This window comes from Anser brachyrhynchus (assembly GCF_964034855.1).
Source record: "Anser brachyrhynchus genome assembly, chromosome: 18".
Taxonomy (NCBI): domain Eukaryota; kingdom Metazoa; phylum Chordata; class Aves; order Anseriformes; family Anatidae; genus Anser; species Anser brachyrhynchus.
Genome location: NC_137711.1, coordinates 7979060 through 8006406, shown reverse-complemented (window position 1 = coordinate 8006406; position 27347 = coordinate 7979060). Strand labels below are relative to the sequence as shown.

The 27347-nt window shown below is 53.8% G+C and overlaps 1 protein-coding gene across 3 annotated transcripts; it reads left to right on the top strand.

The window, feature by feature from the left end:
• Window positions 1-227: 227 nt before the first annotated feature.
• On the top strand, window positions 228-26369 carry PRPSAP1 (phosphoribosyl pyrophosphate synthetase associated protein 1). 3 transcript variants are annotated; one of them, XM_080560275.1, is made up of 11 exons: window positions 228-436; window positions 907-1011; window positions 9377-9429; window positions 11038-11104; window positions 15515-15687; window positions 16093-16208; window positions 17276-17331; window positions 17859-18004; window positions 23761-23831; window positions 24525-24671; window positions 25314-26369. In XM_080560275.1, exons 2-11 carry the CDS (start codon window positions 929-931, stop codon window positions 25470-25472), a joined length of 1071 nt encoding a protein of 356 aa, XP_080416401.1. In that variant the 5' UTR covers window positions 228-436; window positions 907-928; the 3' UTR covers window positions 25473-26369. The 3 variants fall into 3 exon arrangements, with proteins under 3 accessions (XP_080416401.1, XP_080416400.1, XP_080416399.1); XM_080560273.1 differs by lacking the exon at window positions 228-436 and adding an exon at window positions 462-764; XM_080560274.1 differs by lacking the exon at window positions 907-1011 and having other exon boundaries at window positions 232-436.
• Window positions 26370-27347: the final 978 nt, after the last annotated feature.

The window sequence follows — 27347 nt, the reverse complement described above, 5'->3', positions numbered from 1 at the left end:
TAAAAAATTATAGAGAAAATATTTTTTCTCTAGGGAACCTGCTTTGGCAGGGGGTTGGACCCGACGACCTCTTGAGGTCCCTTCCAGCCCCTACAATTCTGTGATTCTGTGATAATTTATTAATCGTTATTAATTATTTCTTTTTTTTACCCACCTCCCCCTGTGCCCCCACCCCCAGGACCCCAAGGCACCTTGGAGGACTCGGGGCCCCGCCCCTTCCCGCCTGCCATAGAGCGGAGCCCAGAGCGCCCCCGCGCCGCTTCCGCCGGGGCGGCAGCCATCTTGGGCACGGGCAGCGAAGCCACCGCCGTGCCCGGGCCTTGCCTCGCCCCCTTCCGCAGAGGAGAGGCGGCCGCGGAGCGCCGCAGCCGCGCTCGGGAAGCGACGGGAGGCCGGCGGGGGAGACTGCGCCGTCCTCACGCCTCCTCCTCCTCAGGTACCGGCGGCAGCGGCCGCCTCTCGCCCCGCAGCAGGGGCAGGAGAGCCGTGCCCTCACCTAAGATGGCGGCGGGGGCGCTCCCCCCCCCCCCCGCGGCAGAAAATGGCGGCCGGGCGGGGCGCCGCTCTAGCCGCCCGCCTCTATGGGCCGCGGCGCTGACGGGAGGACTCCAGCCCGAAGAGGGACCCCCCCACGTCCCCCTCACCCCTTTTCCACCCCCCCTTATCCCCCCCCCGGCTGCCCCCAGCCCGTTTTTGGGGTGCCCCGGGGGCTGGGGGCTCACCGCGGCCGGGTTCTGGGCGGACACATCCCTGCGCAGCCCTGGGTGAGACCTTCCTCCTCCTCCTCCTCCTCCTGCTGCTCCCCACCCCTCAGGGGGCGGCGATAGCGGCGGGGAGGAAGAAAAGGATGCCACGGAAGCTGTTGCTGCCTTACAAATCTGTTTTTTCTCACTTTCGGGCTCCCAGGGGGCTGCATGACGCGCTGGCGATGAACGCGGCCAGAAGCGGCTACCGGGTCTTCTCGGCCAACTCCACGGCCGCCTGCACCGAGCTGGCCAAGCGCATCACGGAGTAAGTCCCTCGAGAGCCTTCGTCCCCGCAGCCCGGCCGTGCGCGCAGGGTGAAGGCTCAGGAGGCTTCCAGCACCTTCCCGTGTCCGCCTTCCCCTGCTGAGCCACGCCGCGGACGCCCCTGCGCCGGAGGTTTGGTGTGGAGAGCCTCCAGCAGCCCCGTCCGTCCGAGCCTCGGTGCTGGCTGAGCCCTCTCGGCCCTTTTTTTTAGGCCTGGTGAAGAAAACACGCCGGCTGCGCGGTGCCTCTGACATCCATTTCGGCGCCAGCAGGGCTGGCACGCAGCTACGGCTGCTGCTTTGGGGAAGGAGGAGGTGAAAGTTGGCTAAACCGGCATCAGAAGGTGTTTAGCTGTTCGGGGAGATGCTTAAAACCTTGCTGCTTTTTGTGGACAGGGTCTTGCGAGCTTGTTTGCTTTGCTGCTCGGAGCCCGAGAGGTGATCCTTGTGCAGACCTTGGTGCAGCACCAGCACTGCACTGACTGGGGTGGGTTTGTTGTTCTGCTGGCGTCTCGGTGCGCTAGGAGAGGTGGGCAGCGTGTGCTAACGAGTTTAGTTTAGGGACAGAAATGTCGTGGTTCCTCCCCTCTGTTTTTTTTCCAGCGCATTGCTTTAGGCAGAGGTTGACCACGGGGCGGTGGGGGTGGAGGCGTTGGGTCCTGCTGAAAGAGGTAACAGCCGGCCCCGAGATGTGGCGCTCGGTGCGTGGAGATCCCACTGACACCTCATCTCTTGTTTCGGGTTAGTTCCGTTCAAACAGGAACAGAGACAGGGGCAGGCAACAAGTGGGAGCTCCCAGCCGAACTCCTAAGAAGCAGGGACGTGCGTATTTTGTGACACTGCTCCCAAAACTGGGGGCCCTTGTCTGTCTTCCATGGAAGGCAGCATCCTCGCACTGCTCAGGCAGCTGCCTGCTCATTCCTGCTCCAAGGGGTGGGAAATTAAATTGGAAGCGTCGCTAAAAGCAGGTGGGCTGCCTTGAACTGCAAGAACACTTTGCTGTCCGTCCAGCTGGCTTAACAAACAGCACGTTCAGCCCTTAGCACAGGTAATCTCCCCGAAGCTGACTTCGCTGTTTGTCTGGGATCGCTGGTGTTGATGGGACACGTGTGGGATAACAGCGATGGGCTGCTTTGGCTGTGGGAAATCCACGTATTTGGGAGTGGAAAGCTTTTTTGGTTCATGGGTGGTCTTTTGGTTTTGTTTTCAACTATATTTGGTCAGTTCCAAATCGCTTTTCCTTCACTGATACAACTCTGAGAACGGTGTCTGCGTAAACAGCTAGGACGTGGGAAGGCCTGTCCTGTTACATCAACGCGGGTTGTGACAGAAGTCCCCTGGGGACAGGGGACAAGCTCTGAGTTCTCAGGCCTGAAAGAGCAAACCAGCGATCTTTTATTTTCTGCTCTCTGTCTTAAAAATCACTTGCTTTCCTCTAAAGCCGTAATGAGAGGAGACGCAGGGCAGGCTTCCACAGGCTGCGGCACACAGCTAGCTGTGTGATGTGCTGTCTGTACTCGCTTTTCTCTGGCAAGAGGTGATACATGTCGGGTGGTAAAAACGTCTGGAATTTCTCCCTGGTGGAGGGAAGCAGCGGTACTCCTGGTCGTACCTGTGCGTAGCGGGTCGTAATCCTCCGCGGGGCTTCCAGGGATGCTCTGAGGACGAACAGCAGCAGAATTCAGAGCATGACCTCCTGGCTGTCTTTCCTGAAGCACCCTTTTATAAGTATACTTTTTTTTTTTTAAGGCACTGGAGGCTTTTTGCTCTGGCTCTAGTGTCGGTGAGGGCGCTGGATGCTCGAGCGGTGGCGTGAGCACACTGGTGTGCCGTGCAGCTGCTGCTTCAAGTGAGACTCAAAGCTCTCGTACGTAAAACAGGAGCAGTGACCACTCGCGTGGGAAGTGTTACACGTCTCCAACAAAACTGCGCTGATGTATAAAATCTGGGACCTCGAATAGTACAGGTTTGTAAAAAGTCTCCCAAAACCTCCGTGGTGTTTTTCAGCCTCTCGTGCTGTGGTTGCGCGCTGACTTCCCGTAGGAGCCCGGAGGCTGTTTCACCACCTTTACGATGCACCCCTTCTTTTTTCAGGTGGCTAAGGACGCGTGGCTGCTGGCTTCCCCTCCGTGTGCCATCCCAGCGCGTGCTTTGCTGGGGCGGTCAGTTGTGCCTTTTGGTAGAGGTGGAGAAGTCTTGTAGGGTGAGTCTGGCGTCTGACGTCGTGTGTTCTTCCTAAAGGGTTTTAATGGCCTTTAGTATGAGCAGTAAAAGAGCTCGAAGACCACACGCAGTATCAGGAGGAGGGCCTCTTGGGGCCCCTCTCCACCCAGGCTCCGTTGCTCTCCGCCTGTAGGCGTGATGCCGGTGGAGCTGGTCCTCATGCTGAAGCGCTGAGAGGAAGCCAGGAGCTGAAGGTGCCTTATTTTAGCGGTGCTGGTGCACAGGGGGGCAGACTGGGGAGAGCGCAGGGGCTGAGCTCTGCTGCCATCGCAGGAAAGGTAAGCGAGCCCCAGAAATAGCCTTGAATCCGTTTGGAACGTTCAGTCTGTTACCAGCTGGGTGAAAATGAGGCTCCGAAGATCCCTTCTCGAGTTAAAATCGATACCTGAGGACTCCTAGCTTATCCTTTTTTAAAATCTTAACCCTGGGGAGGGGCAGCATGACATAAACGAGCCATCTGAGAGCTGTTCCATCTCCTGCTTCGTTTAATGCAAAACTTCCCGAGCTGATTTGATGCAGGCTCCGAGCGTGGCGTTCTGGCCCGCTTCCGATCTCTGCCATTTCCTATTAGGCCTCCTTGCCTGGTTCTAGGACGAGTGACTGGATGGTTGATTCAGCTCATTCGGAGTTTCCAGGGCTTTTGTTTATGTTAGCTCCTGCCGGGGAGGGGAGATGGTGCTGACTTAGGACAACCAAAGAGTCTGTGAAACTAAATAAGAGCTGCTCCTTGGAGTCTGAACCTTCCGCCCGCTTCTATCTTGTGAATTGGTTGTGATTTTTTTTTTAATTCTTTCACATATGGAAAGAAAACTCCTGCTGTAATTAGGACACTTGGCATCTGATGACAAGCTGCATTTGCAAGGGAGAAGGATAATTTCTGTGGCCAGTGCCGATCCGTGATGGGCCCTGCGTGCTGCTGGGGGAAGGAGGAGGGAGTCGAGCAAGTCCTTTAATCTCTGGAGTCCAACAGATGTGTTTCGGTCTGCTCTGACTGCGGTGTTTGGCACGGGGGTACAACCGTTGCGTTCCGCTTGGAGGAGGTCTGATTTCTGAAGCTTGCAAACGCGTCCCCGCTGCTCCCGCAGCTCTGCGTTGTGTAGGACTTGCTGTTGTCGTACGGTCGTTGCGGGCAGGGGATATTCGAGGCGTGCAGTTGGCGTGCAGCACGGATCTGAGGGTAAAGCATTGCTGTAAGCCTAAGCAACGCGGAGTAATAAGGAAAAGACGGAGACTTTTTATTCTGATCTTTAGTCCCAGGGAGCCCTGTGCACAGCAGTAAAACCAGCGCAGCGCTTTCTGGGACAGCTGAAGACCAAGTCCTGCTTCTGGCAGAGGTGGGAGGCCTCGCAGCAGCCTTCTGCAGCTGGAGGAAGGAGCTTTCGGTGGGACGGAGGAAAAGTAACGTCACCCTTCCTCCTCAGGTCAGCTAGGCGAGTGGCAGAGCACGAGAGGGGGGCCCCGGGGAGTCTGCTCACAGAAGCCTCGTGTTGCTGCCGTCCCGTCTCCAAACCCTGTCCTTCTCTCCTGGGAAGAGTTCCTGCCTGGTGCTGCGGGAGCAGGGCTGGCACCGACTCCTCCATCTCAGACACAGCAGCACCGTGGCGGGAAGCAAACAGATACAACGGGGTGAAACTGCAGCAAATGGTTCTGACAAAGGGGAGTGAACAACCAGCTGAAAATAGAACGGTTGGAGGGGGCGAGTGATGGGGTACGGCCCTAAAGTAAGGGTGAGGGAGAGCGTGGCAACCAGCTGGGCTTTGAGATCTTCCGTGGGACTTTGATGGAGCTTGTAAGGTGCCTGAGCAGATGGCGTTGTGTGCCGGCTGGTGCCAGGCTTAGGGGAAGGGCATTCCCCAGGGCAGACAGGTAAGAGGAGAGGGAAATCCGTGCCGCGGTTGCCAGCAGCCGGCTGCGTGGTTCCCGTGGTGGCTGGAAGAAGCGATGTGCGCGCTGAGCGGCGCTGGGTGCAAGGGGCAGGCGGGCGGCGGGGGCTCTTCCAGGACCCAGCCCTGGGGGCGCAGGGAGAGAGGTAAGGGGGAGCCCAGACGGCGATAACGAGGGCTGAGCAGGCGGCCCCGCGTCAGGAAGCTGCTCTGTTGCCCTTCTCTGTCCCGAGTTGCTCCAGAAGGGGAGATGAGGAAACACCGCGGAGCCGCCCCTGCGCTGTCTGGGCCAGCCGGCTGTGACCTTGTGAAGATCTGCTCAAGTTTGAAACGAATTGAAACGAAGTGCCACAAGTGAATTAGCACCTCGAGTTCTGATTAACCGCCTCTCTAAACCGGACTGCCCTTTGTCCCAGGAGCCTGGTGCCGCAGCTTCTGGCAGCCTTCAGAGCAGCGCTTCGAGGACGGATAAAACCTCGCGCTTCCTGAAGTCCTGCGGTGTGTCGCTTCCTCACTGAGCTGCAAGCGACCTGCGGGCTGTTGACGTTTGGACTGTGAATTTAAGGCAGATCTTAAATGCTTTTCTGTTCACAGCTTCGTATCCTCCTGGCGTGTGTTGAGACCGTGGAGAGCTCAGTCATCTTTCCTGCGCAGTGTTTCTAGCGAGGGATATTCCAGATCAGTGTAAATTTTTACTGACCAACTGCTCTCAGTAGGGTTTTTTTGAAGCCACAAAGAGAATTTTCTCTTGCACGCTGTCAGGTCGGTGCCAGAGCTGGTGCAAGGACGGCAGGGCAGAGGGGAGCAGGGCTTTTTGCCTTTTAGGAGCCGTGAGTGGCAGCAGGGTGAAGCCTTGCTCTGAGGTGGCACCGAAAACCTGAAGCGATGGGAGCAGCCGGGAGCAGCCGTACCCTGACCCCTGCTGTGCCCGGCCCTCTGCACGGGGCTCAGCGGCTGCTCCGTGCGGAGCTGTCAGCGCCGATCCCAGTTCTGAGGACTGCTTCTAAAAACAAAACCAGCACCAGGCTGAGTTTCCGCCCCTCTGGGGCGGGGAAGGGAGCTTCCAGAAGCGAGCTTGTGCTCTGGTGCCTGCGTGGGGCTGGTACCGAGTGACATTTCTGCAGACTGTGTGAAATCAGCCTGACCGCCTTCCAGTCTTAAACACCGCAGTGCCAGCAGAAGTCCCCTTGTAGCCAAATACCGTGCTGCGTGGTAGGACTTCTGCTGACGGAGCTCATTTTGCTTGAAGAACCAATTCAGCTGCGATACCAGGAGCATTCTTTTTGGCAGAACAAGCCGGATCTCTCTGGTGGGAGTGCACTGAATCACCTGTAATGACTGCCTTTTTTTCCCTGCCTACGTCTGTAGCCAGCTTGATGCAGTAATTCTGACAGCCCCGTTTGCGTGGCTGTGTGCTTGGTCCTGAAGCCAAATGCAAGCAAAATTCTTGCTGTCAGTTTAATTCCTCCAAAAGCAATGAGCAACTGGGAGCTTCCGCACGGAGGCGATTCGGAAAGAGAAGAGCTGGGAACGCGGGTGAAAAAGGGCGAAGCGATAGGAAGTGGAAGTTTTTCTGCGGCCTCTTCCAAATGGTCGCTCCGAGGCTGGCTGGTGGCTCGGGCTGCTCTCTGCCCTTGCCCTCGGTGTAAATCTTCCTCTGGACACGAGTCCCGTGGCACTCGCCGCTTTACAACAGGAGCTGGGGGAACAGCCCTCCTCATTTAATGGTCTTTTAATAGCCTTGGCTAAATCGGGGTTTGAGCACAGCTCCTCCGCGGGGGGGCTGAAGCCTCGGCTGGTGCAGAGCCTTCCGCAGCGGGGTTAGGGGGAGCCGTGCCCGCGGGTAGCACCTCGGCTCCTCGGAGCGCTGCTTTTCTTGCCTCTGCCCCGCCTGCACCTCGCAGCGGCGTACACCACCGCAGGCAGGGTCGGTGCCTGACCTCTGCGGGCAGCTCTCTCTCCTATCCTTCCCGTTGCTGCCCCCCTCTCGTTTACGTGCAGCCGACAGTAGGAGCGTGTGTGGTATTTATTGTCCGGCCGGAGCAGCTGCTGCTGCTCCTTCCTCGAGGCTGGCAGCCGCTTACTTCTTCTGCTCTTATCTGCGCCCCGCGTTGACACGCTGAGCTGTTGAGCGCCGCTCTTCCCGTCAGGAAGCAAACCTGCCGCTCCAATTCCTCGTTTCAGCGGCACGGAAACCGCGCTGCTGCCGTGCTGCCCGAGCCGGGCTCTCGTTTTGTCCCCGTGCACGTCCGGGACCTTGCCAGCCGCATCCTCCAGGCGTCACAGAACTCCTCCGCGGTCATTTGCCGCCATCCGAGGGGCGTCCTGCAGAGCCGTGCCCGGCTGGGCTGGTTTTGAGGCTTTCCCTCGTGCCGTGAGATGTAAGTTGGCTAAGGGCACACGCATGGGCTGGGTGACGGGGTTTTTCTCCTGCAGCAGCAGCGGAGGCAGGGCACGTGTGCCCCCAAAGGCAGCTCGCAGGGCATGCCGTGCGGTCCTCGAGGAACAGGTGGGTCACTGAATGTTCACCCCACACACCGCTTTGTTTTGTGCCTGGTTCTGAAGCTCCTTTTGACTTGGGTGCCTTAACAGCCATCGGGCTGCCCCTTCGTGCGTGCGAACGCCTGACCGCTGTCAGAAGGACCGCAGGGTCCCAGGGGGCAGTGCCTGGCGGGTGCGGGCTGCAGAGCTCACCTCTCTGCAGGTCCTGGGGGCCACGACCAGCTGCCTGCCCCTCTGCAGTGCTGGTGCTGAGCACCCCTTTGTACTGGGGCTGGTGAGAGGAAAAGCTATGTTCAAGGTTCGGGCGGCTTTCCTGCTGCGGGTGACGCTGCTGTGGGTGCTGAGCCGGGCTGGTTGCTGCAGCCAAGCACCCGCACGCGGCTCCCGATTTGGGATTTTACTCCCCAGCTCCAGCCGTGGCAAGGCGTGCTGCGGGACAGGGCCAGGACCGCGGTGTGTGCGCACCAAATGCCTCCTTTGCAGCCACTGCAGCAAATACGCCGTGTCCGTTTGGGTGTCCCTCGTCACAGCTGCCCCAGGCTCACTTTGGAGGGTGGGAGCGTGCTGGCGTTGGGCACGCGTGCCTCTGAATGCCTGCTGATGGAGTACTTGTCGGGACTGTTAAATACAGAAGCGTCACCTGGGGGAATAGCCTGCGCTTTAGAGCATTTTGAAATGCTCTCCAAAACGAGTCTTTATTGTATAGCAGGTTTCTTTAAAATGAAAAAGAAGGCTGTAATCTGCCGTGATTAATGCTTCAGGATTGATGCTTGAGGAAGGAGTAATTTGGGAAAAAAAAATCAGAACTTTTTGGAATTAAAATCTCTTCAATCAGCTGAGTTATTTGAGAAGGAAGACTTGAAGGAGGGGGAAAAAAAGTGGCTCGGTTGCTGTTAGTCGAGTCTGGCTGCCTCGTTCTGCCGCAGGCAGCGTCGCGTAGCCCCCGCGCTGACCCCAGCCTGGTGGCCGGCGGGTCCGGCTGTGCTGATGGGTACTGCTCAGATGGAAGCCTGGGCTAGAACAGACGTCCTGTGCTGTGTCTCAGGAGACGTGGGGTATGGTAAATCCTGAAAGCGGTGGTTGTTTGGACTACCTGCAGCCCGGCAGCGGGCCCTGGCACACTGCAGCGGGTGCACAGCCGTAAAGCTGGTGAGTGATGGGACGGGGCGGCGGTGGCTGTGTCGGCGGAGGGGTGTGCGATCGTTCCTGTGCCCTACTCCTTAGCTTGGAGAGGCTCTGGGAACTGGGCGTTAGGAGTCGTGTGCCTTCCAAGCCCTGTTTCTGTTTGGCTGTTACAATTTGAACACGTCGAGCTGCTTTTCCTGAGAAAATCAGGCTTGATGCGATTGTGCCGCCTCTCTGATAGGCGTGAGCTCCCTTGCTGGTCTCAGCCGGACAGGAGGAAGTGTGAGCCTTTGGGGTGGCCTCTTCCTCTGAGTTCTGTGGGGTTTGTGCCGGTTCCTTGGGTGGTGCTGGTCACAGGGGATGGATTGCTCAGTGGCTGGTACCGATGGGACGGGTGCGTGACGGTCCCGACCAGCCGCAGGGCCCACGGCTGCGTGTGAGCTCTCACATGCTCCGTCCCGATGAATCCTCCCGCGGGCTGTTGTCACCAGGCAAGACGTGTCCTCCTGCAGCTCGGCCGCGGTGCTCAGCTCCCCGCTGGGCAGCGCTTGTGCTCTGTCAGCGTTCCTCAAGCAGGATTTGGATCGTGAACCGCTCAATGTCTCCGTTTTTAACTTCCTTTCTTTCTCTCCAGACGCCTCGGTGCTGAGCTGGGGAAATCCGTGGTGTATCAGGAAACCAATGGAGGTAAGAGGAATCTTTACTGCTCACAAACCTGTTTTGGGGTGATCTTAGACACCTGGACAGTCAAACCTGTCTAGTAGGTGCAGTGATTCAGCTGTGATGGTGCCGCTGCTCCTGGCAGCGCTGATCTCCTGTGCCTGACCTTAGACAAACCAATTAGGTGTGTTCCTCGTTCCCCCGTGTTATCTCGTTTGCCTGCCCGTCAGCTATCTCTCATCTATAATAGATTCCTACCTCGGATGTTAGCTGCTACAAAACACATCGCCTGCTGTTGTGCTTAGGAAGCCACCCTCCGAGCTTAAAGTAGTGGCCTTCTTTCTAAATGTCTGCCTTGTAAAATTTAAATTACTCCCTTCTCCCAGTCCTCCCCCCGCCGCAGGCAGTTCACAGACACCTGTCTTGCTTTGAAGAGTGCAGATTCGAGGCTGAGCCGGAGACTGTGCCTCTTGGAGCTTGTTTGCATCTCTTTAAATGTAGCAGGTGCCCATTTTCAGTTGCCTGTGCTGGGCTGAAACACAGGGATATTGGCTAACGGAGGTTGGCAAAAAGTCATTTACTGCTTCAAGGTCTTGTTTACTGTGTTTGCAGGAGAGTTTCAGGTGAGAGTAAGTGATGGAAGTGGCTCTGGCTCAGCAGGAGGAGTTTTGGTAGCGCTGCTGCCAGGAGCACCAGGACAGCCACGCGGCATTGCATACGGCTGTGACCGGGCTGTCTGTTGTGCTCGTGCTGCTGAGAGCTCCCTGCCCTCTGGGGTTGGTTTTAAATCGGGCTGCTTGCTTCGAGGGCTGAAGTCGTTCCTCATCACCGCACAACAAATCAGCCTCCTTCCAGCAGAGTCCCTTAAGGCTGCTGCAGATGTCTGGACGGTTAGACTTTGGGTTCTGCAGCTCAGTAGATCTTGCTCTCTTTTGTCTTATCCCTGCCCTCGGGTTCACGACTGTGGGAAATGAGCAGCCAAGGAGGGCACCTTGGGAAACCTTTGGCTTTGCTCAGCTGCTTCGGTGCTCGGCGTTCCCTTCGAGTAAGGGGCTGTAGGAAGTGTTTTCAGTGGAGGCTCAGGTTTCCAGCTCATGTCAGCGTTGAGATACCTCGACCTTCGTAGTGAAGCTGGGGAGCTCTTCCTCTGAGCACTGCTGCAGGTGGCGTGCTGGGCTCCCAGCCTGTACGGGGCTGCCCCTGCAGGCTGTGGAGGAGCTGGGTTAACCTCCTGGTAGGTACTGGAGGGTGTTCTGCTCTGGGTGGCTTTCTGTTACCTAATAAATGAGGTATTGACAGCTTTCAGCACTCAGCAGGAGAAATGGAAAGGATCTCTCGTTGGGAGTTAAGTAATTGCCTTCTACATGGAAGGTAACAGCCATTGAGCCTAGTTTTGCCTTGTAAATGCAGCTAACTCACCAGAATGCAATGCCAGCTCCTTGCTTCCCAGGGCAGGCCTTTGGAAAAACCCACTTGGCTCCTCCTCATGGCTAGCGTACAGCTGTGCACGCAGGGTGAAGGAGCAAGTCCTGCTGCCTTCCCTGACCTCTGGGCCAAATTGTCGTTAAAACACGTTTTATCGCTGGAAGTCTGACGTTTGGGAATAAAACTGACTGTGTTTTCATTCCTCTTCAGAAACAAGAGTTGAAATAAAAGAGTCTGTCCGGGGACAGGATATCTTCATTATACAGACGATCCCCAGGTAAGGGACTTGTGGCTTGATTTTACAACTGTGATGTGCTTTCAATTTCTGGTTCAGCAGATCGTTCTGGTTAGCTTGCTAGCCATTAGCCAGCGTGATAATGGCTTTTTCCAGGGTTCTCATTGCTTTGACTTAATTCAGGACACAACGTAGCGTTAAGCTGGTAAAATTCCCAGAGGATCGCTTGCACCACAGCCGACGGAGAAGCTTCCCATCAAACAGCACAAGTGTCATTTGAGGCAAGAGCGAGCCCGATGGATGGGGCGAAGCGAAAGGCCCCCAGGCTGTGGTGGTGTCCTTGCAGGCTCAGTTGCTCGGTGATTTCTGACCGGCACTTCCATTTCAGGACGTGCAGTTTCCTCTGTCTTCCCATTACCGAGCAGCAGAGCCAGCAGCGAACGGCAGCTACTGCTTTCATCACAGGCTGGATTACTCTGCCCCTCTCCCTGCAGTGGTGTGAAACTGAGCTCGTGTGGAAATCCTGACCTTCCCTCCTCTGTGCTTGTAATTCTTAACGGTATTATGCATTTTCCGAAGTGGGCCATTTTTTTTTTTTAACTTTGGGCCATTCTAGCCTTGGAATAAGAGGTAAAATAAATGCTGAAAGTAACCCTGATGCCAGAAAACCACTTGTTGACCCAGGAGCCTTGTTCTCTCTGGCTGGTGAAGAGTGTATGAAGATGGCATTAGGATGGGAAAGCTGAGATCGGAGCACGGAGGAAGTTCCAGAGTCCTGACCAAGTAGTGTATGCAAGATAGCGGGAGGGAGCCTGTGTGCAAATTATGCAAATGGCACCTGCAAAACGACCAACAGCAGGCAGGGGAGGTGCTGTTCTCAGGGACGGGGTATTGATACGATGCATTTTGCACAATTAGGAAAAGTAAAGGTGTTCCAGTTCTAACAGCTTTCTCCAAGATGCCAAATTCTGCTGCGATTTTGGAGATCACGAGAACTAGTAAGTACCGGAGCTCCGGCAGGTAGCAAAATAACCTGGAAACCAATATTCTCCTAGCTTGCGTAAGAAATACAGCCCACTGAGAATTCACGCTCATTCCCTCCGTGTAATGCTTGGCCTGTTGTTAGCAGAATCGGGAGGACTACGAGAGCAGCTCGCTCACCTGTGGAGTTCCTCCTGCAGGCTGAGACGTTTTCCTCGAGTTTCTCTCTCTCCAGAGAGATGCTCTCAGGGTTTCCTCCCCCAGGGAGCAACTGAATCTCTGCAAGCTGAGAACCCGCTGACGCAGGGTTGTGTTCCAGGTGAACGGTGCCATCCTGCTGTCCCTGCTGGGAGAGTTCTCCGAACTAACTTGTAACTGAGAGCTTTGTCAACAGGAGACGGGTGAGGAATTCTGTGAGATAACTCAGAGCATTAGGGAGTAACAATGCTTTTGGGAGGGGAAAAGCTCCCCTGCCCTCAACTTGTTTATTCCCCTGTTTTTCTGTAAATTGAACTGATTACTCCAGGTCGAGAAATGTCTCCTTTTAGCAAAAATGCTGAAGCTCCTTCAGTCGAGGTGCCACTGTTGTACAGACAGGTCATCTTTTATTCTTAAGCTGCAGGTGTGCCTTGCTGCATTGCTTGAGAGGACAGGTTCAAGGACGTCTCCATTTTGCAGAGGGTTTCAGGGACCTTTTCAGGAGAGGAAAAAACAACCGCTGTATTGGATAACCTGAAAATAGGACTTCTACACTCGTTTCTGGTTCAAAAAGCAAATAAAATATTAGAGTTTACTGGAAAATTAGAGAGAGGAAACAGCCTTGTTATGCTGCAGTGTGAATCCACAGTCTGCATCTTAAATGCATGGAGATGGAACAGAAAGACCTGAATATTTGATGCAAGCTCTCTGTCCAAAAAATATAGCGGAACTAAAGAAGTTACAGAGCCAGGTGTCAGCCAGGGCTGCTGGCGTAGGGACTGGCATGAGTATGAGGGAAAACTGAATGTCTTGGTACTGCTGAGACTGGGAGAGGGAGGGCTGTGGGGAGATCTGCGAGAGGCCTTTGGACAAGTGGCATGTCAGAGGCGCCGCTCCGTGAGAACAAGGAAGCGACAAACAACAACAGCAGGTGTGAAGTTCAGAGCACGCAGAAGGGGCGGCGCTTCCCATTACGAGGTGCTTCACAACTTCCCAGTGCGAGCCTTTTAGTTTCAGGAACTCCTTACCGTGTGGTTGCTGCTACCTGTGCCGGGGGTTGTCGGATCAAAAAGCTGCGGGACGGATTCCTGGTGGTGGGCATGGGGAGTAGATCAAGGTTCGTTAGGGCCACAAAGAGCGTTACTGGCTCAGCAGGAGCTGCGAGCTGCTGGCAGCTGGGAGGGCATCGCCGCATCCTCGTCTTCTGCTCGCCGCTCGGCAGGGTTGAGCACGACCGTTTGTAGGTTGCTGCCTGTTCGAAACAGGCACCGTGCTGTAATGGGAGGTACTGGGCAGTGAGGGTAGGGAAAACAGAGGAGCTGCCGGTGTAGTGAGACGCTGAGAGTGAAAGGAGAGGCTTGTGGTGGTGCTGGTAGCTGCTGTGAAGTTCCTTGGCAGCTTCACCTGGGCCATCTGCTCGGCCCTGAGAGCAGGGATCTGCAGCGAGGGGGGCTCCAGGCTGCTGGAGGTGGATGGCAAGGCCTCAGGAGCTCTGCAGAGTCCAGCGTGTACCCCCAGCTGCGTGCTGAGGGGCGTTCCTCCTCCTCGAGCAGTTTCTCCCTCGCTCCCCCCGCCAGCATCCCCCAGCAGCGCGGGGACTGCGGGTACCTTTCGAGATTGCTGGCGAGCTCCCCTCGCAGCAGCAGTCACGATCTCTGTTTTGTTACGTTTTTTTTAAAGTAATTTGAGAAGTGACGGATGATGGAAAATATTGAATTTCGTGGACGACCTTCAAATAGACGTAACCCAGGCTGTTTTGTTCTACGCGATACTGATAGCAGCATCCTCTTCTCCTCTCCCAGCCACGCTGGCACGACTAAAACACCAAAGGGAAGAAGTGGTTCTTTGTTAGCTCGCTGCCCTACGTGGCAGGGGGTTATGTTTTATGTAATTCTTGGCTGGGTGCTTCGGGGCTGACAAAGCTTTCTTGTGTACGAGCGGCACTGTGCGGGAGGCTCGGCGGAGCCAGCAGGAGAATAAAGAGACGCGGAGCGTTCGCAAATGAAGAGCCGCAAATGAAGGTTTGGTCCCGAAGGAAGGGAGAGCCATGGAGAAACGGTTAGAGGAACGTGGTGCGTCGCACACGGATGGGAAATGTGTCTCTGAGCTCTTGGGGGAAGGCAGGCCAGGTGGGCTGGAGGATAATCCCAAAATATAAGCTGCCAAAAAGCTCTGCGGGGCTTCGAGGTGCTCTGTGCTGCCCGTTGCTCTGCGTGGGAGGATGGCCCGGGCAGCCTCTGCTCTGTCACCCCGTGGCTCTGCAGCGGGGCCGCCCTCAGCATGGCCCTGCCGGGGACCCTCCTGGGGCGGTGGTATGTGGGGCGACTGCTGAAAGAAACAAGCACGGATGGCTTTATTCAGGGCGGGGACTGCAAGCCCTGCTCGCTCCCAAGTGCACGTTCTTCACTTGCAAAGCGATCTCGAGTTGCTTTGTGACGCTGCGGGCAGTGATGCGGGGTTTGGGCCTGCCCTGGTGTTGGCTGTAAGGATTTGAAAGGAATTGCCCTTCTTTTTCCTTTCCAAAATGAGTTCAGATGCAGATAACACACTCCTCCTGGGGCGCACCAGTCGTCGTGGTGCAGCTCATCACAGATGGATTTTTCTGTGCGTTCCTAGCTGTGGCTTACACGTGCTCTGCCAACGTCACTTTTTTGTTTTACTTTCCAAGTAAGTGTTCTGTGGGGCTTATACTGCTCTTGTCCCTTCCACCTCTAGGTATCTCAGATAGCATGGAGATGCTGACCTCTGCCAAAACGATCTGTTGGGACTTGGTACAGCTGCAGGGTACAGTATTTAATACAGGGAAAGTTAGTTGCTTTACGTTGTTTAAAAAAAATAATATATAGTTCAGTAAATGTAGTGTGGATGAAGTTGTGGTGGCTGCACGTGTGGTGCTGCTTCTTCTAAAGACTGTTCTATTTTAGAATATACTGTATGAAGTGACATCTTTTCCAACATTACTGGCGAAAAATGCCCTTTTTGCTGCGTTGATGGAAGGAGTCATCATATCCCTTGTGTCAGAATAAGAAATCAAATTCTGTTCAGCAGCTCTTGAGTGCTGGAGTCGCTTCCTGCGCATTTAGCAGTTGATCATGATGTGCTGTGGCACGATGGAAGGAGCTGCAGGATCACAGTACAGGTCTGGCTTGCATTAGCATAAGACACAACGCTATATACCTGGAAAATTGGTGAGGAGAGAGTTATGGGTATAGTACGAAAAGGATTTGCATTGGAAAAATACCTAATATTTGGAATATTTTTCAAACCTTCTAGAGACGTGAACACTGCCGTAATGGAGCTGCTGATAATGGCTTATGCCCTGAAGACCTCCTGTGCCAGGAACATCATCGGGGTCATCCCTTACTTCCCCTACAGCAAACAGAGCAAAATGAGGAAGAGGGGCTCCATAGTCTGCAAGCTGCTGGCTTCCATGCTGGCCAAGGCAGGTGAGTGTCGCAGGGAGCAGCCTGGCCGGCCCGGGCACTGCCTCGCAGCTGCCAGCGTCCTGCAGGGCGCCTGCCCTTCCGTTCTTCTCCTGTCAGATGCGCAGGCGTGCTGCCAAAACCATGAGCTGCTCTGGGGGAGTTTATTTTTATTTCTTTAACTCATGCCTGGGGAAGTGGCCTAGAAGTGTCGCGTTGAAATAGTCACGGTTGCTAGTCTGGCAGTGTCTTATCGCATGCCTGTGTCTTCCCGTGTCTCTGAAACTTTTTTTTCCCTGCTTATGCTCGTTTTAACACATGGCGTACTGGTCTATCTAATAACTGAAACAGTCCGGAAAACGGAGATGTTCCAGAAACTCCAGCCTTGTGGGAATCGTCTCAATAAACCGTTTTTTTCTCCTTTCTTAGGGTTAACGCACATTATCACTATGGACCTTCACCAAAAGGAAATTCAAGGCTTCTTCAGCTTCCCTGTAGACAACCTGCGAGCATCCCCTTTCTTGATTCAGTATATACAGGAAGAAGTGAGGTTACTCTACTTCTGTGTATATCAACTTGGCTTAACGCAGTAGCGGTGTTGGGGTGCTGCTTACGCAGAGGTTGCATTGTCAGGCTAGATCAATTGTTCTGCTCATGAATCTTTTTTTTTTCTCTGGGATACCTTTTGGATGTTTCACAAGGAAGTGGGAAAACGCTATATTAAATTAGATTGCATGATTGCACCTGGATAGAAATTGAATTTTTGACCATAAGCTGGAGATGAGCTCGAGCCCTCGATTGAAATTCATTGCTCTCTGTAGAGCTCGTGCTATTTGAGAGATGCTATTTATGCTCCTGCCTCTAATCACCTTTTAAATCATGTTAGAGCGTCTCCACTCACCCTTTGTTCTGCGGTGGATGTCTGACTGATCTGAATTATTGATAGACTTTGTCTTGGGCTCTGCTTAGGAACGCTGAGCGCAGAGGGCCTGGGGACGGGAGTTTTGTCTCCCAAATGCAGGAGATTGATTTATGCCTGCGTGGTGAGAGCAGGGCTGCTGCACGTGGGGAGCCCAGGCCCTGGGTTCGGACCTGCAGCCAGCCCGTGTGGGGTGGGTGGGTTAAACACAGTGAACTCTTCCCAGCTTTTGACCATTTTGAGCGTAAGGCTAAGGCCTGCTCTGCACAGGCACTGGGGGCTCCGCGTTGTAGAGCCGGGGCTGACCCCTTTGGCCCCAGGGTCTGTCTCTAAGCAGACCCCTTTCCTTCCCTGCACTGTGCCCCGTGTCTCAGACACAGCTGCAGTTAGCACTGGAGGTAAGCCCGTAGCTTGTGGATGCCAGCAGTGAACTGCAGCCCTGTGCGAAGTGGGACCTGTGAAAAGATTGCACCACCTGCACTATTGCCAGTGCTAACCCTATTTGTGTGGCATTTGGGGCAGAATATGCAAATACCAGTGTTGAAAAGGGGTGCAGTTGCCTTGCAGTAGTTGTACCCCAGAAGGAAGATTTGGGCTGGGGAGAGTGAGTGGGTGCAGTTCTTCAGCCACGTATCAAATCAGAAATGCACTCTCAAGAAGGTCTCTACTTAAACGGTTTTTTATCGTATCCAGATTCCGGATTACAGAAACGCAGTTATTGTAGCCAAATCTCCTGATGCAGCTAAAAGGTAAATAGATTTTTTTTATTATTATTATTATTATCTGGTTTAAAAATAACTTGGAAAATGTCTGGGCTGCTGGGGAATACACTGGGGAAAAGTAAGGGAGGGTTTGCATCAGCAATCTGGTTCATAAGGCGTTTGTGGCTGGAAATCAGATGGGCATCTGCAGTGGCGCAGATGGGCAGCTGCATTTTGCAGTCCCAGCCCCACGGGAGTAAACTCAGGAGTTTCCTGCTGCTGCTGCAAACCCAGGTGGTTCACCTGGGGTCAGGCTGGCTGCGTGAGTTTCAGCAGGGCCTGACCATCTCAGGGAACATTTAGCACGCAGAGGAGCGCCGGGAGATCCCTGTGGTGGGGCCAGGTGGCGGAGTGGGCTTTGGGGTACTGGGGATCAAAAGTGCTTTTCAGTGAAGTTCTTTCCTGGGGAAATCCTGCACAGCCTTTGCTTGCTGGATGTGGGGGAGTCGTGCTTCACTGGGCTGTGAAGCTGCATCAAGCCAACCTCTTCCTGACATGCTGTGGTTGTCCTGCAGGGCTCAGTCTTACGCTGAGAGGCTGCGGCTGGGACTAGCAGTGATCCACGGAGAGGCTCAGTGCACAGAGCAGGACATGGACGACGGACGCCACTCCCCTCCGATGGTCAAAAATGCAACCGTGCATCCTGGTCTGGAGCTGCCGTGTAAGATTAAGCTTCTCTGCTTATCTCTGAGCAAAAAAGACAAGTGGGAAATGGCTATCGGTGGGGCTCTGCAGGGATAACCAGCCCTAGGGCAGTCGGATTTTCCTCGTGGAAAGGTTGATGGAGGAGGAGGTCTGGGGAGGTCCTTGTTAAACTCTTTCTGGCTGTGCAGAGCATCAGTTTTGCTCCCCTTTGCTTCACCCACTCAGCAGTGTCAGGCAAACCTGTGCTAGGGGTGGGGTTTTACAGTGCAGAACTCACTGAAACCAGAAAAGAAATGCAAAAGTGGGACTAGCAAGGGAACAGCCAGAGACAGACTGCTGTCCGCAGCTTGAGGAGATGAGCTGGCCTTTGCTTTCCCCTCGTGCAGCCATTGTTGCTGCTGGAAGCTTTCTCCACCTTGAGAGCCAGGTGGTCGCGTTGCACTAGCCGTGGGGCTGTTTTGGCACAGCCTTGGTGCTTGTGTGGCTACTGTGAATAGGCTCTGGGACCATTGTTGAGCTTCTTCCTGTGCTGTTGCCACCAGCTGATAAGCTGCCGTCTTGAAAGCAAAGGCGAAGTAAATAGGAGGAAACCTTTTATTCTGGGAAAAACGGTCCCCTTAGGATCCCGTAGGATTGCTTGTGTTCTCGCAACAGCAGCGATCAAACAGTCGAAATCCAGCTCTTATTTGGGAGGATTTTAGCTTTCTAGGTAGATGGTGGTAGGACAAAAACGATGGGTGCAGCGAAGGTAGCTGAGAACCGCTGGTGGGAATTGCAGCATGCTGCTGCCTGCGATAGAGCCATCCATTGCACAGCCATGCATAATTACGGGCTGTGGCTAGGGCTGCTGATAAGCAGCTCCCCTTTTGAAGTTTAAGAACATCCAACCAGTTTGTGGCCAAGTCAGGGAGGGGGAAGGCGAGTAAGACTGCAGGCATTTTGCATTAACCCAGGCATTGCTCACTAATGAAATCAGTTAAACCAGGCTTGTGATGCTGGTGAAACTCCTCCTGGGCCTTGGGGGTGGGGTTTCGCAGTGAAGTTTGGAACTTCATCGTGGCTGTCTCCTTCCTGACAGCGGAGTTTTTCGTGCGCTTGCAACAAAACAGGGATGTGCACGGTTACTCTCGGCCTTTCGCTTCCTGTCCTACCCTGCAGAGGATCCTGTCCTCCAGGATGTCACATCTGGCTGCTGTCAGGGCCTCGATGGAACTGTAGCTTTATTTCCAGTCGTGTCACTTGAAGGAATCTCAGCTGTGGGAGCTTGTGCTGCTGGACAGCCCCGTAAATGGGAGCTCGTACAGAAATTTGCCCTTGCCCCGTTTCGTTATGGTTTCAGTGGAAAAATGTTTTCAGTCCTCAGCTACCCAAACACGAACTAGTTTGCTGTGTACCACCACTTTATTCATCTCCTGCAGAAACTCAGCCCTTGACTAATGACCTTACATTCCCGCACGCCTACGGCACGTCTAGAACAAGCAAGCTGCAGCTCGGTAGCTGTCTGTCGGGGGAGATGTGGGGTGGGTTATGGTGCGAGCTTATCCAAAACTTTCAGCAGAAAGCTGCTTTTTTTTTTTCTCTCCAGTTTTATGATTCCAGTTTTATAATCTTAGTAGATACCTGGTTTTGAGTGAGTGCTGGGCTCTGGTACTGGAGCTGCAGGGTACTGGGGTAATACCTGTCTGAAAGCAGCCTGTAAGCTTCCAGTGCGTCCTGCCTGTGCTGCATTCTCTGCCAGGCGTCTGCTCTCTGTCCAGCAGAGGTGAAAACGCAGCAGGGTTGAGGATGGCGATGCTGTGAGTCTGTGCTTACCCCCTCGGTTACGCCTCCCTTCCTATCTGATGCAGTCATCTGGAAGGTGTCTTCCCACCTCAAGTGGCGCATCAAACAAAACCTTTGATCAGCTCTTCCTGCCTTGTGTACCAGCACCCGCAATCCCAGCATCATAAAGTTCGGCGATGGAGCTGAGCCCTGTTTTACTCTGTGCTCGTCTTGTGTTTGTGGAAGGTAGGGCACGCGCTCCTAAGCCACAGCTGTCTGCTTCCTTACACCAAAACTGGCCAGAAAAAAAAAAATCTGGCTGTTAAAACACCCAACCTCCTGGCTCAGATATCATAAACCCAGGTAGGAAGCGGGAGTCCTCCTGGGGGAAGCGACTGAGACTAACAGTGGAGCATCCTGCTCTGGGCTGCAAGCAGATCGATGTGGAGCGTCCTTCCTCTCAAGACTCCGCAGTTTGGGGTCCCCAAGGGAGCAGCTCTGGGAGCAGTCCCAGAGCCCTACAGCAATTATTTAATGCTTTTTGTGATTCTTTGCGGGTTTCTGAGTGAATTGGCCAGGCTCCTGCATCCTGGCATGCCCCTGTCCTCCCTGTTCAGGTAAGGAACACGTGCCTTTAGTTACCAAGTGTTACGCAGCGTAACGGCTTATTTATGGTCCGGAGTCTGTGGGCTGGTGTGATGCTCCGGTCAGGTGGCATGTGGAGCCGTAACAGCAACGTGCCGGAGGTGCTTCCAGCTGCACTCCTTAAAGTGCTGTGCTAAAAGGGGCAGCAACAGCTTGTGTCACCCAAAAATCAGGAGTTGGAGCCTTGGAGACATTTTCTTTCTGTGCTCTGTGTCTCGAAGCTTGGGGCTGTGCTTTAACAAGTGCACGTGGAAGCTTTGCATGTTTCCCCTCCTAGAGAAAAGGCGTGGAGCACCGTCTGTTCAACAAGCCGTTGCAGTGGCTTTGACGTTCCCTACTTTGTACTTGTAGGTAATGGTCTGCTTCAAACCCAGAGCCCAGCAAACTGCCACGAAGGAGGAGAGTTGGGTGGAAAAACTGGAGTGACCTTAGGTCTGTTGCTGTTTCCCTGCCCCCTTATCTCTTCTATGTTTAGGCTGGGGCCCGGCGATGTTATCAACCCTTCCAGATCTCTCTGCAGCAGTTCTTGAGCAGCCTTTTGTTCCTAGGCTCTGTTGTAAAGGCAGCATTATTTTACTTTAATTTTAGCATTCCTTAACCTGTTTTTGACCACTTAATTGAAGCAGCAGGTTTAAGCACCCGGGAATGCTGTTTGTTCATGCCGGCGATCATCTCACCTGTAATGCGTGGCACTTGGGCGTGTATTACATCAGAAGGAAGGCGCAGGTCAGGGCGTTTGGCTGATCTCCCCACCACCCCCGTGTTCTTTGATATTCATGCTTTATAGAAATAGTTGTCTTTTTATATTCAAAAAGCTACAGATACAACCAGCATCCTTCCTGACTTTCCAGGAAAAAAAAGCAGCAACACTTTTTGACCTAAACTTGTAATAATCAAAGGGGCTATGTCTGGCAGAGGCGCAGCTGTGGCTTACTTCTGTCGCCTTCTTCTTTTTCTACATACAAATAGAGGTTTTGTGTCTGGGAGGAGGATGTTCGTTATTATTTTGAATCATTTTCCGAGCCACCTTCTCGCAGCAGTTCTGACGTGCACATATAGAAACCTCCAAAGATTTGGAAGAAAAAAAAAGTGGCTGCAGTAACCCTTGCGTACACCCTCATCGTGCTGGAGCGATCAAAGTTCTCTTGCGATTTGATGTGGTTGTGGGTGGATCTCTGGCTTGCAATTTTTTTCTTTTCTTTGCAGAGAAAATTGAACAAGGAAAAGGGAGAACATCTCTGTAGGATCCGGGTAGGTCGACACGTTGCCTACCGTACTTTAAAAATAAAGCAAACTTGAAGTACAGCGTTTAAAAGCAGACAAAAGATGTTAAAAGCACTGCTAATGTTAGCCTCTGAGCCTCATAAGGAATGTGTTTGCTTCCTTTATGGAATGGGAAGATACAGATTTGCTGAAACTTCATGTGGTTTTCAGTAAAATGGTGCTGAATTTCAGCTCCCTGGGATCTGTTCACCATTGCTCAGAGTCTTCCCTAGCCTGGCTGTTGTAAACAGAAGTGGTACTCGTCTGCGGATGCACACGGATAGCAGCCAGACCTAATCCTTTCGATACTTCATAGCTCCCACCAGGAGTTTTGTTACTGTCCCAACTAGCTTAATAAACTAATAGCTAACCAAAGCAGGTAGGTAGAGCCTGTAATTGAAATTTATGGTCTGCTTATCTCTTCTGAAGCTTAATCCTGCTTTATGACAAGTACTCTTCCTTCTCATAAGGCTGTTTTCCTTCAGGATTTAGACAGGACTTTGCATTTGATAAGAGCCTCAAAAACAACAATGCAAGGGAGGCTGAGGAACGCGTGCTCCAAAGAGCAATTAACTCTGACGTCCAAGATAGCTGTGATCGCTTTTTTATTTTTAACAGCAAAGCCTAGCAACGAGTAACGTTCTTTTGGACAAAGCAGAACTTATTGGTCACCTTTTATACAGTTTTGGTGAGCTTAGGGTACGTTTCGTGTGTGAGGAACAGCGCTGCACATGAATCTTCGGAGCTGTGGTCCCCGTAATTGCTTTCATCGCATCCCTCAGCCTGACTCACGCAGCGGTGCTTGGGCTGCGAGCGTTCCCGGGTGCTGGTGAGCTGTGGGAATAGTACTGGCTCAGCCTGCTGTGCAGGACGGGGAGTTTCAGGTAGGACTCTTGACCCGGGAGGGCTGAGATCAATGCTCAGACAGGCTTTTTGATGGGCAGCGCCTTGTGTTTTTTCATGCTGCTCAAGTGTAAAGTATTACGTGGAAGCAGGTTGTCTCACAGGAGAAATACCTGGCTATCTAGGTGTCTAAAACTCTCTATCTGAGAAGCTGTTGTGGGCAGGATGCTGGCAGGGTGAGTTACAAAGAGGAGGGGGGATACAAAGTGCCTCAGGAGGACACTTTGCACTCCCTGTGGATAGCGTAAAAGCCGGGGGTGCGGGTGTGCTGGGTAAGAGTTACAAAATGTTGGTGTTCCTCTTTGCTTCAGTGGTTAGGTCGGCCCAGATTATCACGTAACGAAACTCCCGTACCCACCTCCACGTGCTCTCCCTGCTGGGGTTTTTTGTATGGTGTTTTTGCATGAGCCCTGTCAGTGCAAAGGTAGAGCCAGGAAGGAGTGGATCCTTATTTCTTGGTACATCTCTTTACCACGTGCCAGATGGCACAGATCATCCGTATATACTTTTGCTTCCACTTGCTGGTTGCGCTGTGGTTGTAGAACTGAGTTTGAGCTGGGTTTTCTCCTGCTCTTTCCATTAACGTGCTTTAAAATATTCAGCAAAACGTTGCGAGTTCTCTTTGCCTGTGCAGGTGGTGTTAAGGTGCTCGTGCCCTCTGGAAGACTGCACGTTTGGGGATCCAAGAGTAAGCGCGCGAGCTGCAGTCTGAGTGAAATCCTTCAAAAAATCAGTGAGCCCAGCCAGTGAAAAAACGCACGCTGCAAACCGTGTGCCTTTGAGAGGGGTTATTCAGGGAATCCCCTTTGTTGTTCCCAGTCGTGAGAGACCCCTTTCCTCGAGTCCTGTTTTGGAGCACAGAGGCAAGAAGTCGCTGAGGTTCCCCATAAAGGAGGTAGGGCTTCGGAGTGCGCCCTGCACAAGCATCTGTTAGAAGCTGAGGTTCACAAGTCTCTGAGATCAGTGCTTGCTCCCCGCAGAAACCGAGTTTCATCTTTAGGCAGCAGTGCTGTTCATTTGAGGAGGAGGAGGATGGTTAAAACAGCACTTACCTGCTGAGGTGGGTTATCAGGATGATGTAAGGCACACGGCTGTGTCCGTGCACCAGCGCGAGGCTCGGTAAAGGAGTGGGCCCCTTGCACGGTGGGACAGTTGCGGTTTGACTCACAGCTAACTGATCTGGTTTTGTTTCTTCTTTAGTGATGATGGCCAAGGAGAAACCGCCGATAACTGTGGTCGGAGATGTTGGAGGAAGAATTGCCATCATCGTGGTATGAGTGTGATGGAGAGGAGTGGGCGGGGGGGCCTCCTACCAGCTTCTTTCGTTGAGCTGCTTTATCCCAGAGGGACCCCTGGTGTAGGGAGGGAACACGATTGTTGCCATTTTCTTCAGTTTTGGTTTTCATCAGTTCTTTTTTTTATTTTGCCATTTTTCTTTAGTTCTTGATTATTTCAGCTTTCTGTTGGAAACCCTTCATACTTTAGCCTTGTAAAACCTGAAAACTTTGTCCACTTGAATCTACAAATACTAGGTATCTACAAATACTCAGTGAATCTAGGATATGTAGAGAAATCTCCTAAAGTGTTTAAAACAAACAAAACCGGGCTGAGCTTCCCATGCTTGCTGTGCCATGCTGCTGCGTAATGACCAACACGCAGCTCCTACCACCAGGGAAGAATTCCTTTCTGCAGATGATCTCTGCTTTGCATGCGTGTGCGGAGCCTCGTTTCTTTCCAAGACACTGTTTGTGTTGTGCCCTAATAAAAAGGAGCTGTAAATAAGGGAAACGGCGTGCACAGCCCTAGGGTTTGCATAGGGATGTTCTCGCATCTCAACAGAGCTGAGATAGGCAGGGATTTTTTTTTCTTTGTGCGTGGCCAAAGCCACAGTACCTTGCAGATCCCCTCCTGCCCTGCAGGTGCGGTTAGCTTCTGGCTTTGATGCTATTTCTGTTTCTTCTCAGGATGACATCATCGATGACGTGGAGAGCTTTGTAGCCGCCGCAGAGATTCTGAAAGAGCGCGGAGCCTACAAGATCTTCGTGATGGCCACTCACGGGCTCCTGTCTGCAGACGCACCCCGTCTCATAGAGGAGTCCTCCATCGACGAGGTGAGCCCACGTTTTGGGCCCCAGAGGAAGGGCTGGCTCTGGTGGTGGATTTAAGGCGCTAAAAACTCGAAGCAGGTCCTGCCCCTGCCGCGTGCTGCTCCTTGTGAAGTGTCTGGTTTCTTCAGATGCTTTCGGTTCTGGTTCTTCACAGAAAACTGGCTGTGATTAATGCTTGCTCGGGTGAGATCTGCTTCTCTGCGTGTCGTCTCCCCAGCGCACAGATATTAGTCACCCCTGCCTGGACACTTCCCTCACCGCAGCTGGCTGCATGTGACTGTTGTCTCACAGTACAGGCATTCTGCCTCTCTTTCCCCCAGCTGATGACGGGCTCTTGGGTACATCACAAGGATGAGATTTCAGACCTCGTCCTCGGTATCAGATGTGTCAGATCCTGTGGTCTGAACGGGCCTGGCGGCCTCCGTGGTAGTGGCTGTCGTAGAGCTCTGGTGATAGCTGTCCCCTGAGCAGACTGACTGTCACTTGGGGAAGCCTATTTCGTCTTTTTCTCTGATGTACAGGGGTTTCTCAGCCTTGCCCTGATCCGGGAAGCAGCTGGTAGTCATGGAGCTAATTTGGGGTGGCTGTTGAATGAGAATTGCGTTGCTGATACATTCGTGGTCTTTTCTTTCTGGCACTCTGCAGGTGGTAGTAACCAACACAGTCCCTCACGAGGTACAGAAGCTGCAGTGCCCCAAGATAAAGACTGTGGATATCAGCTTGATCCTGTCGGAAGCCATCCGGCGAATCCACAACGGGGAGTCCATGGCCTATCTCTTCCGCAACATCACCGTCGATGACTAGAGCTGGTGCCGCCCCCGTCCTGGCTTCCACGAGAGAAGGACGCATGCATGAAAAGGCAATACCATAAGTTATAGACGTAACACAGCTGTTTATTCTTGTAGGGAGGGTGAAGGTTCTCAGGGTCGTGAGCCGTGAGATCCAACAGAAGCAAATCCACCTGACCAGCACTTTACAGGTGAACAGGAGAGGCCACTGGCGATGGGGAGGGTTTACAGCCTTGAGAGAGACGGAGAAGTGAGGAGGGTTTGAACTTTTAAATTCCTTTATATTTTTTTAGTGTTATCTCTTGCTCTGAAGGGGATGGGGGGGGGGAGTAAAAAAAGCCTAGCTGCCAGCTCACGAGAAAGGAATAGAGAACGCTCGTCGCCGCACGTGGACAGCGAGAGAGGAAGCGGCGCTGGGGTTTCTGTTTCTGGCTGTGGTTCGCCCGGGAGAGCGCAGAGAGGAGTGCCTCGTTTGGCAGAGCCGAGCAGCTCTGTGCCAGCCTCTGCTCCTCTCGCACGGCGTGGCACGTACTGCTGGCAGAGCACGGCGGCCAGGAAGGGCAGCTCGGGGCAAGCCCTTTGCGGGGCCGCTCAAACCCCTCGTGACTGGGCGCTGGGAACGAGCTCTCACGTACCTCCCAGCAGGGCAAGAGGTGCTAGTTAACGTGCTGGCCTTTTCATTTCGCGAGCCTTGGATCGTTACCGTGCTTCAGGGGAAGGTCACACGAGGGTCTGGGTCCTCGCTTGAACGCTCGTCCGCACTGCAAAACCAGGCACGGCTGCTGGAGGGGCCTGGGGCTGCTGGACCGGGGCAGAACCTCGTGGGGAAGGGGGGCGGAACAGTGCCCCCGCTGCAGCTGGGCTCTCCGGAACACTAACACTGAATCTGCAATAAAGAGCATAGGATTTATCACAGCTGGTGCTCAGTGAGTCCTTTGCCCTCTGAAGGGCCGTCTCTAGCAGGTGGTTTTTTAGTTTCTCTCACCCTTCTCTTCCACTCCAGCGCCTAAAACAGAACAGTGCCGAGGGGCAAGCAGCGGTGCTGTGAGCAGGACGAGCCTCGAACGCTTCCCACCAGCCCCGCCGGGGCAGCGGGGCGCTTCGCCTTGCAGGGTCCCCTCCTGCCTCGGGGCCAGGGACGGTGCGGGGGAGCCCAGAGGGGAGCGGTGAGGGCTCCTCGGGCGTCCTGCCCTCATCCCACCGGGGGTGCACGGGGCTGCCAGTGCTGGAGCAGCGCGCTGATGAGCTCCTCATGGAGCAAATTTGTCCCTCCGCCTTTTCCAGGGCTTTTCAGCTTCTTCTGCTGGTCCTGTGTGCTTTCTAGAAAGCCTGAGCGGTCCCTGCACAGAGCCTCGGGGCTCCTGAACCAGCAGCTCTGCCCCTCAGTGGAGGGCCCCTTAGGACCCCTCTGCCCCTTAGGACCCTTCACTAGGGGCTGAGCTCGTCTCGGTGCATAGCTCCCACCTCTGTAACCCCACTTTGAATTCACCCCTCACAGCTTAAAAAAAAAAATAAAGGCGCAGATCTCTATACTTCGTTTGTAATGCCTGAAAAGGGAGGTTGGGCGTCTTCTGGAAGAGAAATCAGTTTGGTCTGCGTCTTCCTCGTCCGTGCTCGGGCTTTCTTGGGAAGGGTTTGGTGCCTCGGTGGACAAGGGAGGTGTTGGGCCCACGGTTGGGCTGAGGAGTGTAAGGGAAACGAAGTCAGTGTTTTTGTAGGTACGTGGCGGGGGCATTGCTCAGGTTCAAAATCCTCCCCGGGGTCGTGTTTTGGGGGTGTTTTGGGGCGGTTTTGGGGGTGTTTGGGGTCCAGGCAGGAGGAGGCAGGGCCCCACAGCACGGGCCCAGCTGTACGAAGCCCTTAGGAGCAGCTGCCCCCCCCTCCAGGCCCC